The 15684-nt window shown below is 35.7% G+C and overlaps 2 protein-coding genes across 2 annotated transcripts in view; one reads left to right on the forward strand and one right to left on the reverse strand.

The window, feature by feature from the left end:
• Positions 1-2760: 2760 nt before the first annotated feature.
• On the reverse strand, positions 2761-9257 carry srfbp1 (serum response factor binding protein 1). Its single transcript, NM_213048.3, is given in 3 exon segments — positions 2761-4577; positions 7080-7711; positions 9168-9257. Coding segments are annotated over 2 exon segments (2319 nt in total). The 5' UTR covers positions 7692-7711; positions 9168-9257; the 3' UTR covers positions 2761-2870.
• Positions 9258-9315: 58 nt separating this feature from the next.
• The window catches only part of maco1a (macoilin 1a), a 30965-nt gene continuing 24596 nt past the window's right edge, over positions 9316-15684 (forward strand). Inside the window, 4 exon segments of the mRNA NM_200319.2 lie at positions 9316-9534; positions 10710-10851; positions 10943-11069; positions 15676-15684. The exon segment at positions 15676-15684 is cut by the window's right edge and continues 115 nt beyond it. Of these exon segments, the coding sequence (NP_956613.2) occupies positions 9455-9534; positions 10710-10851; positions 10943-11069; positions 15676-15684 (358 nt within the window). The 5' untranslated portion in view covers positions 9316-9454.

Consider the following 15684-nt stretch of genomic DNA (forward strand, 5'->3'; position numbering starts at 1 on the left):
AGGCAATCTATTTTCCGGCCTCGTGTGCTGACGTGTCGGTATAGTGGAGCCAATGAAATTCCACGATGGTATTTTTTTTTGTTTTTTAAATAGAGGTTTCTCCTCTGGAGGGTGCTAGATGTGAGACACATGCTGAGAGATTTAAGCCTAATAATCACAAAATTAGATCTTTAATCTTAAAAGAAAATATGTCTATACCATATATTATTTTTTTCACTGGAACAATATATTTAATAATATAAACTGGACTCTAGTATGGTCATTACCTCAATTTTTTTTTATTACAAGTAAGGCTAAAGACATATCATTTAAATTACTTCATAGAGTTTATCCCACAAAATTATTTCTACAAAAATTTAAAAGTGCATTAATAACTATTGTTAATAACTAAAATTGGAAAATGTGCGTAATATATTTGTATATAATTTGATAATTATGTACTTTCTCCACTGTTTTTTTTTTTCTTCTTCTACTCTTCTCCTTTAATTTCAATTTTTCCTCACTTATTTTATTCTTGTTAAGATATGTAAAGTGATTGTATTGTACATGCTGGTTCTTGTTAATAAAAAAAAATTCAAAATAAAAAAACATGCTGAGAGCACTGCATGAGTGGTTGGGCCACCTAGAAATTTCGCTAGACAGGGACCTTTGTGTAAACTGAGAGAAAAAGAGCATCAATATCATATAAAATCAGGATTTTTCATCATTACATATAATAATATATTAAAATTGTTATTTATAGACTGTGAAAACTTATTCTAATTAGCAAAATCTTATAACTTTATGGGCATTTTTAATCAAATATTGTTATAAAAACCTTGTTTTTAATTGTTATATAGTGAATCAAAAATAATGGGTCAATAGATAATTTCAATGTAGTCATGTCATTGGCCCATAAACATTTCTTGCTTTTAATCAAACTGTTTCATAACTGTAACAAGAGGCAATTCAATCATATGCTAAAACAGCTATCATGACATTATTTATCAATCTGCGTCTTCTTTAGCTTTAGACAAAACAATGGATAATAGGAAATATGTTGAAACCATTGTTTTTTGTTTACATCCTTCAAAGTGATCTATAGGTAGACAACAGGGAAGCCTTTAAAAACACTACTACATACAGATCTTAATTAAATCTAGATGGATACGAAGTTGACACTAATCTAAATAAGCTGCTAAAAAATTGCCATCAAATCATTTTAAAGGAAAAGTGCTGTGACTAGAAGCAAAGGTCTTAAAAACATTTATATCAACTGCAATGAAATGGACGTTAACTGTAATGGAATAAATATTTTAGTGATTTGCAGAGACATTTGAGGAGCATTTCTAGTTTCTAGTACTCAAATGACAAATTCAAATCGAAATAAGATTTTGTAAAAGCAATGTGCTATATAATTATAAAACGCAACAATAACAACATGAGTAAAAATTAACAAATAACTGTATAAATACAAGTTACTTACACTGCAATAACACTGAAATATATTTCACATTACCTTTCCACTACAGTAAATTCAGGATTACCAAGGACTTTATATGGGCAAAAAATGTGTGTATATGTTTTCAAAAAACCCTAAAGCTTGACTTTAGAAAACGTTTTACAACTTCAATAAGACAACAGTCAAAAAGTAAAGTTATTACCTTAAAAACTATTGAGTACTTGGAACTCTTTAATTATACAACATAAAAACTGAAATGAGCGAGATATGACAGAAAATTGACAGTAGCTTTGAACAATCTTTAACTGTAAGAAAGCTGTTTTATCTTCTTGTTTTGATCACAGAAAATAGTTTAAGGAACACATTGGAATCAATACAAAGCCTTATTTACTCGCAGTATAAAATGAAGAATAGCAAACAAAAACTAAATTGACCAAAGAAAGAAAAAAAATGCAATAATACAAATCACAAAAAAATTACAAAGAGAAAATTATGTTTTGTGAAATAAAAAGGATTTCAAACAAAAATAAAGAACTGCAAATAAAAATCAAGCAGTGCAAAAAAAAAAAACTATTTGCAACTGTAATACATATATATTACATATATATTATATTCATTTTGCTTCATTGGAGGCAGGTTCAATGAAGCAAATTTTTGCAAAAAAAAAAATGCAAATCTTCAAAAATCGCAAAGCGAAAATTTATTTTTGAGAAAGTTGTTTTATGCTAACAAAAACAAAGAATTGCAAAAGGGAAAATTTGTTTTGAAAAATAAAAATTACATTTACAAACATAAAACAAACTGTATCAAAAATCAAGTAGTGCACAAAAAAAATAAAAATAAAAAACACACGCACAAAAATACTTGTGTATGTTCAACCATGAGTTTGCGATGCTGTTTTCACTGCACTTTACTCTTCTGCACATTTCACTTTGTGAATCTGATTTCACAAGGGGACAGAGTCAGGGGAACTTGGAAGTTTACGGCAGTGAAAACAGCATCATAAACTCACGGTTGGCTAAAAGGCAAATCAAAATGAGCATTCCAATTGACTGGACAGGTTTTGTAAAGGCAGTACATATACAGTATCAGTTGTTGTTTTTTTTTATAGCAAATATGTTTTTTTTTTTTGCACTGCTTAATTTTTATTTACAGTTCTTTTTTGTGTGCAAGTTTCATTTTTATTTCTCTAAGCATAACTTTCCCTTTTGCAGGTGTTTATTTTGTTAGCAAAAATAAATTTTATTTCTCAAAATTTAATTTTTGCGTTGCGATTTTTGGAGATTTGCTTTTTTTTTTTTTTTTTTGCTTAATACTTCTTTTTTTGTTTGCAAATTTATACTTTTTAAAATTTATTTTGCAAGTATATATGACCCTAGATTGACTCCATACACATTATTATATTTCAAATGGATATTAACAGACACTTTTAATCATCATCAAATCTGATCTTTTTTCCTTGGAACGCTGTGATTTGCGCCTGCTGCTCTTTCCTCTTCCTGCTGGCCTCCCATGAGGGATGAAGGGATTGCTGGGGTTGATTTGACATCTTTCCAGGTGGACCTTTGGAATTTTGGTTCTGACGATTTTCAAACTTTGGCTTACCCCTTCCTGCCCCTGAAGGCCCTGCTTGCATTTGTCCAGCAGCTTTAAAAGTCTGTCTTTCAGAAGTGAAAGAACTAGTCCTCTTGTCAGAACCAAGGTCTTGGCCTTTATACTGGGAAGCTTTCATCCGACCCTCAGGACCTTTCCTCTGGTTTTGGAATCGAGGGGGTCTCTGGCCATCATTCCGAGACCCATACTTTGCTTTCTGAGAAGAGACGTTGGATTTGGACAACGTTGAGCAGAATACAGACTCTAACTTGCCCAGGCTGTCATGTCGAGGTTTGCTGGTGACCTCCTTGTCAGCATTTGGAAGTTCCCTCTTTTTCTCCACAACTTTAGATTGGTTACTTTTCCGCTTCTTGAATTTGCTCACTTTGCCCATGAAGAAGTCATCATCATCACTGTCTTCAGACTGAGATGACTGTTTGTGAAAACGTTCTTCTGTGCTGTCATCAAAGTATTCCTTCTCTTCCTCCTCCTCATCATCTGATAAATCGCTCTCTTCATCATCCTTTTCTGCATCTAGTCTCTCAGTTTGAGGAACATCTTGTTTCTTTTGAGGTTTTAAAGTGGTCTTCTTTTCTTTGTCTGCTTTACCAAAGTTCTTAAATTCTGTATTGCTCACAGTCAATGATTTTTTAGAAGAACTTTGGATATTGCTAGTAGTTGAGAACTTTTTAGGAGATATTTGAACATTTGGAGCAAATGAGGACTTTTTAGGAGAATTTTGGACAATGCTAGTTGAGGTCTTTTCAGGAGATTTTTTAACATTTGAACCAGTTGAAGACTTTTTAGGAGACCTTTGGACATGTGAAGCTGTTAAGGATTTTTCAGATCTTTGAACATTTGAAGCAGTTGAAGAGAAGTTTTGGTCATTTGGAGCCATGACATCAGTTTTGGATTGTGGCATTTCAAAAGTATCAGGTTCTGCACTTGTATCTGGTTCCACAACACCTGATTTATCAATCTGATTGAAAACACGATTTGACTTTTCACCTACTTTATCACAATTCTCTTCACTTTCATCACTGCTGTCGTCATCGTCATCATCATCATCATTATCATCATCATCTACCTCCTCCTCATCTTCCTCTTCCAGTTCCTCATCTTCATTCTTGGACTGCACCGTGTCCGGTTTGTCAGTCTTTTTCTTCTCAGCTTCAGCAGCCTTAATCTTTTCTTCTTTGATCTTCTGAAGCTTGTTGATGAAGCGGGAATGTGTTGCAATATGTGCGATGGCTCTGTCAATTGGGCTTGCCTCGTTGTCCAGCAAAATCTTCTCCAGCTCCATGTTCTCCTGAAGTGCTGTCATGGTCACCTGATCTGGTTTAAGGCTCCTTAAAGCCTGGATTTCTTTCAGAAGAACTGCTGCTCTCTCTTGGCTTTCCTTCACCTCATATTCCTCACCTTTCTTCTTCTTTAGAAAAGCAACTTCTTCAGCCAGTTTACTAATGATCGCCACCCTCGTCCTCTTTACCTCCTTCCTCATCCTGATCACCTCTTCTGAGATGCTCACTGCTTCAGATGATCCCTGTAAGATGTGTAAAAGAAAAAGATTCAGTAAAAGCAGAATGACCATGATGTATGTACGTCCTTCCATTTTGGCGCACTGGCTTTCATGGCCGTTACCTAGCAATGGCTGTACACACAACAGCAGCTTGATGATGCAAGCGTACTGTGGTTCAGAAAGAAAAAAGACAGTGTGAACACAAACCAGCCGAGAAGGTGGCATGGGTGTACGAATCAAGTAATTGAAACAGGTGTGAAAGCACCCTTACAGTGCCTTTGAATGAATAAAAAAACAGTATTTACACATCATCTTTCAAAGACTAATCTATCATTCAGTGAAACAAAAGTAAAAATTATTGTGGATGGAAAAAAAATGAAGGGATATTTCTATATTACTGCTAGTTTACTCATCCTCAGGCCATCTATAACGTGTATTTTTTTCTGTATAACATTAAAGAAGATTTGAAACAATGTTCCTAGGTGATTTATAAAATGCAAGTCATTGGCTACTGAAACTTTGAGCCATCGGCAGTCTGGAGTATGACCTTTTCATGACAATGACATAAGGATTAATTGTAAGAATGCTTTTAAATAAGGTTCAGTTTAAATGTTCAATTTTAGGACTGCATTTTATTTTTTATCATATATTTTATCATTTAAGGACTGCATTTTTGAATCACCAAGGACAATAGTTAAAAAAAAAAACATATCTTTGATTGTCTGAGAGCAGGTAAATTTTTGAGCAATTTTTTTGTGTGAGTTATCAAAATGTTTTTAAATGATGATGGTGTTTAAATAAGGGGTGTCCAAACAGTCCTGGAGGGCCAGTGTCCTGCATATTTTAGTTCCAAATCCAATTAAACAGACCTGGGGCCTCATCTATCAACGCTGCGTACGCACAAAAACTTTGCGTACGCCAGGTTTCACACTCAGAATCGATCACGTTTGGATTTACTAACGATGAACTGAATGTGGGAATGTGCGCAGCTCCACGCCAGCTTTATGGCAGGCGTACGCACATTTTCTTGTGCGTGTCTGTTTTATTTCCATTAGCGACTCCTAGAGGCAGTTGTGTTAAATTCCCCTCTACAAAGTGTCTGAGCCTTGCAATGGCAGCTGTATGAGACGGGTTCATATAGTAGGTATGTAAGATTTCCATACCATACAGTTGACCAGCCAAACATTAAAGCGCAAATTGCAGCGGTCGCCTGTTTTCCGCCTGTTTAAAGACACTATCTGAAGATGAATTTGCATGTGTGAATCAGAAACATTTCCATTCAATAAATGTGCAAATAAAATATGATGCACAGACTTATTAATGATTCCTACTTGTCTTTCTCGTGATAAATAGTTGGCAAAATCTGATATGTAGCGGGGGGAAAAAAAGAATGACTTCATCAGACACTGTATTCGAACCGAGTTCATGCTCGAACGCGTCGAAACATGATGACAAGCGCTTTTCGAGCTGCGCCACTGAGACAGTTATGGGCACCTCAACATTTTACACCTATAAATCACGCTATTTCTTTTTAATTCACTCAGTGCGATGTTCAGACCCAACTGTGTTAACCGCATCAGCTAAACCCTCCCACTCTATTTTTTTTCTTTTGTTGTTAATCCCGGAGGAAAAACTTGCAAATAACACCGCTTATCTCCGGTCTACCTCCGAAAGCAGCACCTCTAATTCACATTCAGTTCAAAGTTTCTCTTCTTGCTTGCTTTTGCCTTTGCTTTTTCGTTGGGTTTTGCCAAAGTAGAGTCATTAGCATATTCATACGGTGGAGGAGGCAGGGAGGGGTTTTGTGCTTGTGCATGTTGCGCTCAGTTTCACGTTCATTCAGATGTACAAAAGAATATGCGTGAGATTCGGCATATGCAGTGTTTCATACATCTGAATTTTTTTCTGCGTACGCATATTTACAGCTTTGTGCGTACGCAATGTTTTAGTATGATTTCCACGCAAGTCTTAGTACATGAGGCCCCTGGACCAGCTAATCAAGCTTTTTCTAGATATACTACAAACTTCAAGGGAGGTGTGTTGAAGGAAGATGAAGCTAAACTATGCCAGACACCAGCCCTCCAGGACCGAGTTTGGACACCCCTGGTTTAGAGCAATTGTGTCAAACTCAATTCCTGGAGAGCCGCAGCCCTGCAGAGTTTAGTTCCAGCCCTGCTTTAACATGCCTATCTGTAGGCATCAAACAAGCCTAATGCTGTGACTACACTAGAGTTTGTGTGTGGGAAATTCTGTTGTACGGCGCTGGGAAAAGGGCCGGGATTAAACAAGATAAGACATTTTAAAAAAGGCAAGCAATCGGTCCATGGTTTAAATTTCTGTCCAGAAAGGTCAAAAGATTGATCTAAAATTGGTCATATATATATATATATATATATATATATATATATATATATATATATATATATATATATATATATATATATATATATATTTATATATATAATTATCTATTTTATTTTATATATTATATTTTATTAATATAAACTCCATTTGAAGTACACTTACCTCTTCATCCAACCTTTCTTCCTCCTGACACTGGTTAGTCTGTTTATTCAATGTCTCCTGTGAGGAGCTATCAATCAATTCATCTGTCTTTTTGTCATACTCATCCTCTTTCAGTCCATCTTCATCATCTCTGTTGTTTGATCTCTCTGAACCATCATCATCCTCTTCATCGGTGTCCTGTGAACTGTCACTTTCTGCACTGCCTTTTGCTTGTTTTTCCGCTTTTCTCGCATTCATTCTTTCTTCTTTGAAAGCTTTGATGGCTGCTTTTAAGCTCTGGATCTTCTTGCTGAACTCAGGATGTGTGGCGATGCGGGCAGTGGCACGGTCAGTTAGGCTTGCCTCTTTGTCACGGCACACTTTCTCAAAGCTAATGTCTTTCTGTAGGGCAGCCTTGGTTACACTGTCTGGCACCACAGCTTTCAGTTCTCGGATCTCCTCTCGAAGTCTCGCTGCTCGCCTGCCATTTTTCTCCAAGCTCGCCTCATTTCCTTTCTTCTTCTGCAGGGCTGAGATTTGACGGCTGAGTTTCCTGATGAGGAACACCTTTATTCTTTTAACCTCCGCCCTCATCTTGACCACCTCATTGCTGAGGTTAAGTGCCGCAGGCATCTTTATGTTCTTCCTGAAAGCTGATATGAATACAATTTCATCAGATAACTTAATATCTCTATTTGGAAATAAATTTATAATGTAAGATGGATTGGGATGATGCTTCATCTCCATAAAATCTATTAAACAAACTATAAACTTTTTGGGGTACCCCGAAATATGTTCGATGTGATCTGTGCTATTTGCAGTGCATTTCTGTATTAGCATGAGTTAAGTATATTCATGCATAACAATCTATAAATACAATTAAGAAAAAAATACAATTGAAATTAAGTGGGGGTTTTTTTCAAATCGAGTCTAAATGTATTCAAGTACAGTAACTGAATAACAAAAATAATTAAATAAATTGTTTAAGTCACAAATGGTACAATGTCTTATGCCTGAATGCTTTTAAGGTCATTATATAATTACAGGCATCAAAAAGTCATGCAAATGCTGAATTATCAAACAAACTCATCATTACAAATCCTCTGATGTGCCTATTGCGAATGATCACATAGCGATATTAATGATGAAACCATATTTTGTGCAGCCCTAGATGTCATTTAATTTTTAATCATAAATGATTTACTAAAAATCAACTAAAATGTCATACATTATAGCAATATGTCATATTGAACAATATGGGATATCTAGAAAAGTAATTATGAATGACAAATTATAAATGAACTGTAACATTAATTTTTTAATGTTACATAATTCAATCTCTGTGTATTAATCTTTTGTCTGCAATATGTTTTTAATAAAATCAAATGTAATAAAATTTTGAAAGATTATGACCAGTAAAGTTAAGAATAAGCATGCTGGGTCATTTTTATGTAAATATGTCAATGAATATCACATAACATCCATATATTTACATTTATTTTCCCTAAAGTTTTTTTTTTCATATAGTAAAGCCTAAATAAAAAGGTGAAATTTAACATTAACACATATTAACCCAGGGTAATGTATATATATATATATATATATATATATATATATATATATATATATATATATATATATATATCTGCAAATTGTGACAGTATGTAACTACTGGCAGCTTCAATAGAACTGCGTTTACATATTTCTTTATGCGTTAAAAACGTAATAAAGACTTCAGATGAAATGTCAAAACGAATGCTGAGCAAATAATACACATTCAAAAATGTAACAAGATAGGCTATGTTACGACAAAAGCAGCGCAAAATAATCTGACTTTCAAGTAAAAGAAACAAGTAATCCTAAACGAAACTTTATCTAAACTTAAACTGCAAAACCTTTATTGAAATATTACTTCAATCCCATCACGACGTGGCAAAAATAAATCGTGTTTTCCAAACTAGCACAAGCATGGCTGGAGGAAGGCATGTGTTTGAGTTATCAAGCGCTCTCTATATTAAAACACACCATTTGCTCAATGTTGCACCTGACTTTTTCATCCCCATTATGCAAACCTTCCCACCCACAATTTATTTCAACGTCAACGCTTACCTCTACTAAATAAACATAAAAATCAGCGAGAAGTGTTGACTGCTCAGGAGGCCGCCATCTTGCTTAGCTAACGTCGCTCTACGCGCACGCACCGCGTCGCTACGTCACGTGGCGTCCAGAATAAAAATGGGAGGGCCTCACGCAGAGTGTTTTTATTTATTTCTTTGTGTCTACTAGAAGAAAAACACTGACATCCTTGCATTCGCGTAGCGATGCGCATCAGTATTAGGACGTCCACGTAGTTTCCCCTCGAGTGTTCGAAGTTGCTGGAATTTAAAGGGTGGAGAATGAAGCGGCGCAATGCGGACTGCAGCAAACTCCGTCGCCCGTTGAAACGGAACCGAATCACCGAGGGTATTCACAGCAGGTAACGTTACGGACAGAGAAGCTCCCGGGCACCGACCGCACCGTAATGGCGTCTCTGAGCAGAGCTCGGCCGTAAATGAGCTGTCAGAGTCAGATTCAGATGACAGTTCAGTTTGACCATACACTCCGGCCTGACTCTAACGTTAGCTTAGACCTGGATACCTCTGTCACCTCAGCAAAGCTCAATATGTGTGGATGGTGGCCTGTGTGTGTCATCCGCAGGCTTCAGTGGTTTACTTTATGGAATAATTAGCATTGTGTTTAGTTCTAGTCGTGCTATGGTTGTGCTTCAGGTTGTAAAGACGTCTTTTACAGGCATAATACGTCCAGCTGGATGATTCAGCTTGTGCAAATGTGTTTTGGACAATGTTAGCTGGTTAAGTGAACCAACTATTATATATAAACAAACAGCTTGACTAACTGCTGGTACAAGATGGTCTGCCAGATGCTCAAACTGTTTACACCGTTATCATAATGTTTTTGACACCTAAACTGTTTTTGTATGTGTCTGTGAATGTTTTGCTAGATTATTCAGTATCATTTTTGTTTCAGAAATAACGACTTCATTTAGCACGTTTTGGTTTATTCCACATGACACTGTGTTGTCTGAGGCTTTTCACTGTATCTGTGGTCTCATCTAAAAAAATGAGTTTATGTAAACATACAAGATCCTCTGTTGAGGTATTCTCATCTCGGCTGGGTATGTTTGCATAGTTGGCATGGAAGTTAGGTCGTGAAAATGTAATATGTTGAAAGTCATGGAAATATTTATAATGAATGGAAATATTTGTGGTTAAGCTGAAGTCCATTGAAAGCAGAGTCCTCTGTAGAATAGTATTTTTTGCACTTTTATGCATAGACATATATGGAATTGAATTGTAATTATTGCTGAAATAATTGTAAATTATGTTCATTTATTAAAATAATTAAAATGTGAAGTACTGATACTTCACAAATAAATACAAACCCTCCCCCGAAAATGCATATGCAGTAATTATGAATGACTGGAAAAGTCATTGAAATTGTTTAGTAAAATGTTACCCCCTTGTTATCTGTTTTATCTGTTTAGATGACAGAATATTTGCAGAAGCTTTATCAAATTTTTGGAAGCGTTCAAAAAAAAAGTTGTAACATTTTCTGAAACGTTTAACTCTATTAATGATTTTTCTCTTGCAGTACCTTCCTGTACCTGAAGTTCCTGGTCGTTTGGGCGCTGGTTCTGCTGGCTGATTTTGTGTTGGAGTTCAGGTTCGAGTACTTGTGGCCTTTTTGGCTTTTCATCAGGAGTGTTTATGATTCCTTTAGATATCAGGGACTGGTGAGTGTTTCATTGCTCAACTTGAGATTACACAACCGAGTGACTTATGACTTTTTAATTTCATCACAGCACTTGTTATCTTCTTCCACAGGCATTCTCTGTGTTCTTTGTGTGTGTCGCATTCACATCAGACATCATCTGCCTCCTGTTCATCCCTAAACAATGGTTGTTCTTCGCTGCCAGCACTTATGTCTGGGTACAGTACGTGTGGCATACAGGTAGGTCAACATTACTCAAGTCCATCCAATCTCACATAGCCTGAGCTTCAGACTCACAACAGAAGTTCTGGAGTACTTTTTTGCTTCTGTTGGCTGATTGACATGTACAACAACCAATCACAGTTCATTTAGAGGTTTTAAATTTTAAAGTTGATGTCCTTGCAATAACACACTAACCTGTAAACTATTGGACTCCTTTTATTGAGGCCTTAAATGGATAGTTCACCAAAATAATGAAAAGTGCCTCATCATTTACTTTCCCCACATGTGCTGCTAATGCTGAGTTCAGACTGCACAGTTTTCAAAGTAGTTGTGTCACTGATGTGTTCACACTGCATGACTATCTGGGCTAGCATTTTGTCGCTGCTGTGTTTACACAGTAGGATGGATCAGTGACAGTGGGTTTCACACTGCATGACTTTACAATAGAAAGTATCACAGACAACGTCTCGGTCCACAAACTATATCTTACAACCAAAAACATGCGATAAGTGACAATGCGAGGTCATTTAGTATATCTTTTGTTATTAAGAAATAATTCGAAAGAAGCCTTTAGTGGGGTAGAAAATATACTTATTTTGCTCACCTGGCTTTCGAAGGGATTTAGTCATTTCTCTCCAACTTTTTTTTCGACCTGGTTGATATTGCTCAAATGAAAGATACCCATATTAGTGGATGCTGCTCTCTCATTGGCTGTAGGTAATTGCTGATGTTATTTTCCACCATAACACATTTTACACGGCATGATTTTGAATCGCCAATAGGTCCAGATATTTAGCATGCCAAATATCCCACGGGTGTCTGTGACTCTTCGTCTTTCATAGTTCATTTACACTGTGTGATTGTAACTCACGTGAACGTGCACCCATTTGCCTGTGATGTCAGGCGTTTGTTGGCAATTTCTCAAAATCTGTCAGTGAGTCAAAATCGGGCTCAAAATCATGCAGTCTGAACTCGGCAAAAGCTTTTATGTGTTTCTTACTTCACAAAATAACATTTTGAAGAATGCTGGTTGCTGGGGAAGCAGCATGGTGGCGCAGTGGGTAGCACAATCGCCTTACAGCAAGAAGGTTGCTGGGTCAGTTGGCATTTCTGTGTGGAGTTTGCATGTTCTCCCTGTGTTCGTGTGGGTTTCCTCCAGGTGCTCTGGTTTACCCCACAAGTCCAAAAAAACATGCATTATAGGTGAAATGAGTAAGATAAATTGTCTGAAGTGAATGAGTGTGGATGGATGTTTCCCAGTGATGGGTTGCAGCCGGAGGGGCATCCGCTGCGTAGAACATATGCTGGATGAATTGGTGGTTCAGTCCACTGTGGCGACCCCAAATTAATAAAGAGGCAAATTCGAAAAGAAAATGAATGAATAAATGAATGAGTGGTTGCTGGGGCCCATCAACTTCGATGTTTGAAAAACATACTATGGGCCTTAGCAACCAAATAATATAACCAAATTATATTATTTTGAGGTCAACAGAAAAAAGAAACCCAAATAGCTTTAAAAACGTGACTGGTAAGTAAATGGTGATTTGTAATTTTCATTTTTGGTTTTAAATTGCATGTAATTGTGTCATTAGAGGTGCTGATTTTCACAGTTGGTAGCATCATGGCTTCCTTGCATTCAAGGGGGTTTGTTGGCCATGTTTCCATGCCACAAACATCTCTTTAAAATCCTGTTGAAATCAACCGATCAGATAACTACTTCAAAACTACTGAAGGTTTTGGTTTTGTGCACCTAATACTAGGGGTATTGGAAAAAATCTGACATTGCAATATTTTGCTTGATGCATTTATATTTTGCAAAATCAGTATAATTTCATCAGATGGCTTGAATAAGTCTGTTTGGAGGGGAAATAATTAATTTAGATTAGTGTCAAACTTGTATAAAATAATAAACAAATTGCGAGCATTAATAATTACAATGTAGCAAAGAAAAAAGTAAAATAAACAGTGCTTTATGGTTATAGCGGTATTTGGCTAATAAAATGGGCTATGGCGCGAGGGTTACAGTTATTCAATTACATTAATGAAAAAATTAAGTTTCAACAAATTTATAATTTAATCAAGTAAACCAAAATCAACTGTTAGATCAATCAAATTAATATATTAATAAAGAGGGGAAAAAACAAAGCAAACAATCTTTAACTTCAACACATTTTAGTTTGAATTTAACAAATTAAATTTTTCAGGCACAATAACCAATACCCTTTACAATACAATCAACTGGTGATAAAATGTCAAATTAATTTCCATAAAGGTGTAAATCAAGTAAAGACTCAGAATAGGCAAAACCAATAGTAATCAAATTTGCACACTAAAAATATTAATAATCATAATGTCAAGGCAAATAAACATTACACATTAACAAATTTGGATAATTCAATCTCACAAGAATAACAAAGTAGATTTTCCATTTATACTTGCTGAAACCACTGTGTAATCAATGTGCTTTGAAATGTATCTTCAGTTCGTCAATGTTAAAGTAGATTTTCCATTTGTGCATGCTGAAACAACTCTGTATTTAATGCACTTCTGAAACATCTCTTCTAACAAGTTCTGAATTAATCTTTTAAACCTAGAAATTACCAAGTTAGCATAAAAACAATATATCATTGAATGCAAAATTCATAACATCATTCAATTTAAAGAAGAAAACCATTCACTTACCCAATCACCCATTGATAATACTGGGCCCAGAAAACTGCTTCAAACTAAATCCGATTACAACAGTGATCAAACATTCAAACAAAAAGAGAAACACCAAAACAAATAGGCAACTCGAGTACCAAAATAAAAATAAAAATACACACCTCACTTAAATCAAACCCGAAAACATATATACAAAACCTCCACCAGAAATCTCTTATTCATAAATGTTTTCGCTTCTACTTTCTTCTCACACATTTGATACCGCGCCTAACTTCAAGGAACCGGGAGTCAAACAGTATTCAGGTACAGAAATCGAATAACGACCCTACCCGTATACATCAGACACTCCGACAGCATAATCTGTGTGAGGTTTGAAACTTGAAACACATTCACACTTCATTGACACTTTCATTGAGAATTGAGTTCATTTTTGCCAACTTAACGAGCAGAATCATTATTTCAGTATTCATTTATTTCAGGAACAGCCTATTCCACTCTTAAAAACAATTATTCAAATACATTTCATCACAATAAACAAAACATCTTCTTATTTAAACTCAAAAATAACAATTGATTTCAACCAGTTCCAAATGGAGCAAAAAATCAGTCAAATTATGTGATGCGTTCTTTTGATTGTGCACATTTGTTGGTGTCTGTTAGTGTGGTGTGAATCGGACTTTAGACTGAAGTCTTTTCACAAGTATTTTCTTAGGAGCAAGGCTGCCAAAATAAAACTCCATGGAACCAAATGTTACTGCTTCAGGCATCCACTAACCAATGAAATCTGCAGACATGTGTACCTAGTTGTGCTTTCAGAAGTCCTGCTGACTGTTCTCTGACTGATTTATAAACTGACCCAGTTTATTTCATGTTGCTCTTCATGAATTGTTCAATCAGACGTTTCTATAGCATGTACTGTAAGTGCCCTGAAGTGTTTCCTACTGATTATTCAGTGGTATAATTCAGGAGCGTTCTGCTAAATATTATGTAAACGTTTCACTTTCCTGGCAGTTACTAGAAAGGGACGATGTTGAAAAGGCTTTTCTTATGCAAACGTTACCATTTAGATCTCTCTGGATGGTCCTTTATGTTGATGTTTTTATGTTTTTGATGATTGCATAAAGGAAAATATGAACTAGATTTGTTATTTATTTATTTTTTCTCCCAAAGCACTTGTTGATAGATTATACACACAAACGTTCAAAAGTTTGGACTTAATATGATTTTTGTTAATGTTTTGATTGAAGTCTCGCAATGGCAGAATTTTGTTTGATTAAAATGCAAAACAAATTGCTAATATTTATTTTGATATTTAAAAAAAAAAAACAATTCTCAGTGTAAAATCACCCTTTAAAAAGTAGGTATTTTCTTGGATACTTTTCTAAAGAAACTAAATCAATTTAAAGCATCATTCCTGAATAAATATGTATTCTTTAATGTAGAGATGACCTTGCACTTGTATTTAAACTCGGAGTGAACACCAGAGATTGTTGATGGATCTTCAAGTGCTCCTGTGATTATATGTCCTTTCCTTGGGTCGATTCTGTGATACTTCAGGAGTGAGGAGGCAAAGAATTGCTGACACTGAGCGATTGTTCCTTGAAAACTGCTTCAATATACCTTGAGCTGTGACTGCAATTGCTCCTGCTGACACACAACTTGTAGTGCGTCTCAACAAGTGCTGGCGCTTTCAGCTGGATGGGCTTTTGTTTGCAGCCTAGAGCCTGATGTCTGAAACCTGTGCGACATTATTGATCCAAACATCCAGTGGCCTTTATACAGCATCTCAAACGTCTGAAGACTCTGAAGGACACTAATGGGCTAGAAGTCATGGTAGTTTGAAGAATTATGCCTTCCTGGATATGCTGTAAAAATGTCAGAGCTATTACAACAGGCTAGAGATCAATTGTCGAACATTATATGTAGTTCAATAGTCTTATGCTGTTTTCCTTCTTTTCAGAGCGAGGTG

Source organism: Danio rerio, chromosome 19 (genome assembly GCF_049306965.1).
Source record: "Danio rerio strain Tuebingen ecotype United States chromosome 19, GRCz12tu, whole genome shotgun sequence".
Classification (NCBI taxonomy): Eukaryota; Metazoa; Chordata; class Actinopteri; order Cypriniformes; family Danionidae; genus Danio; species Danio rerio.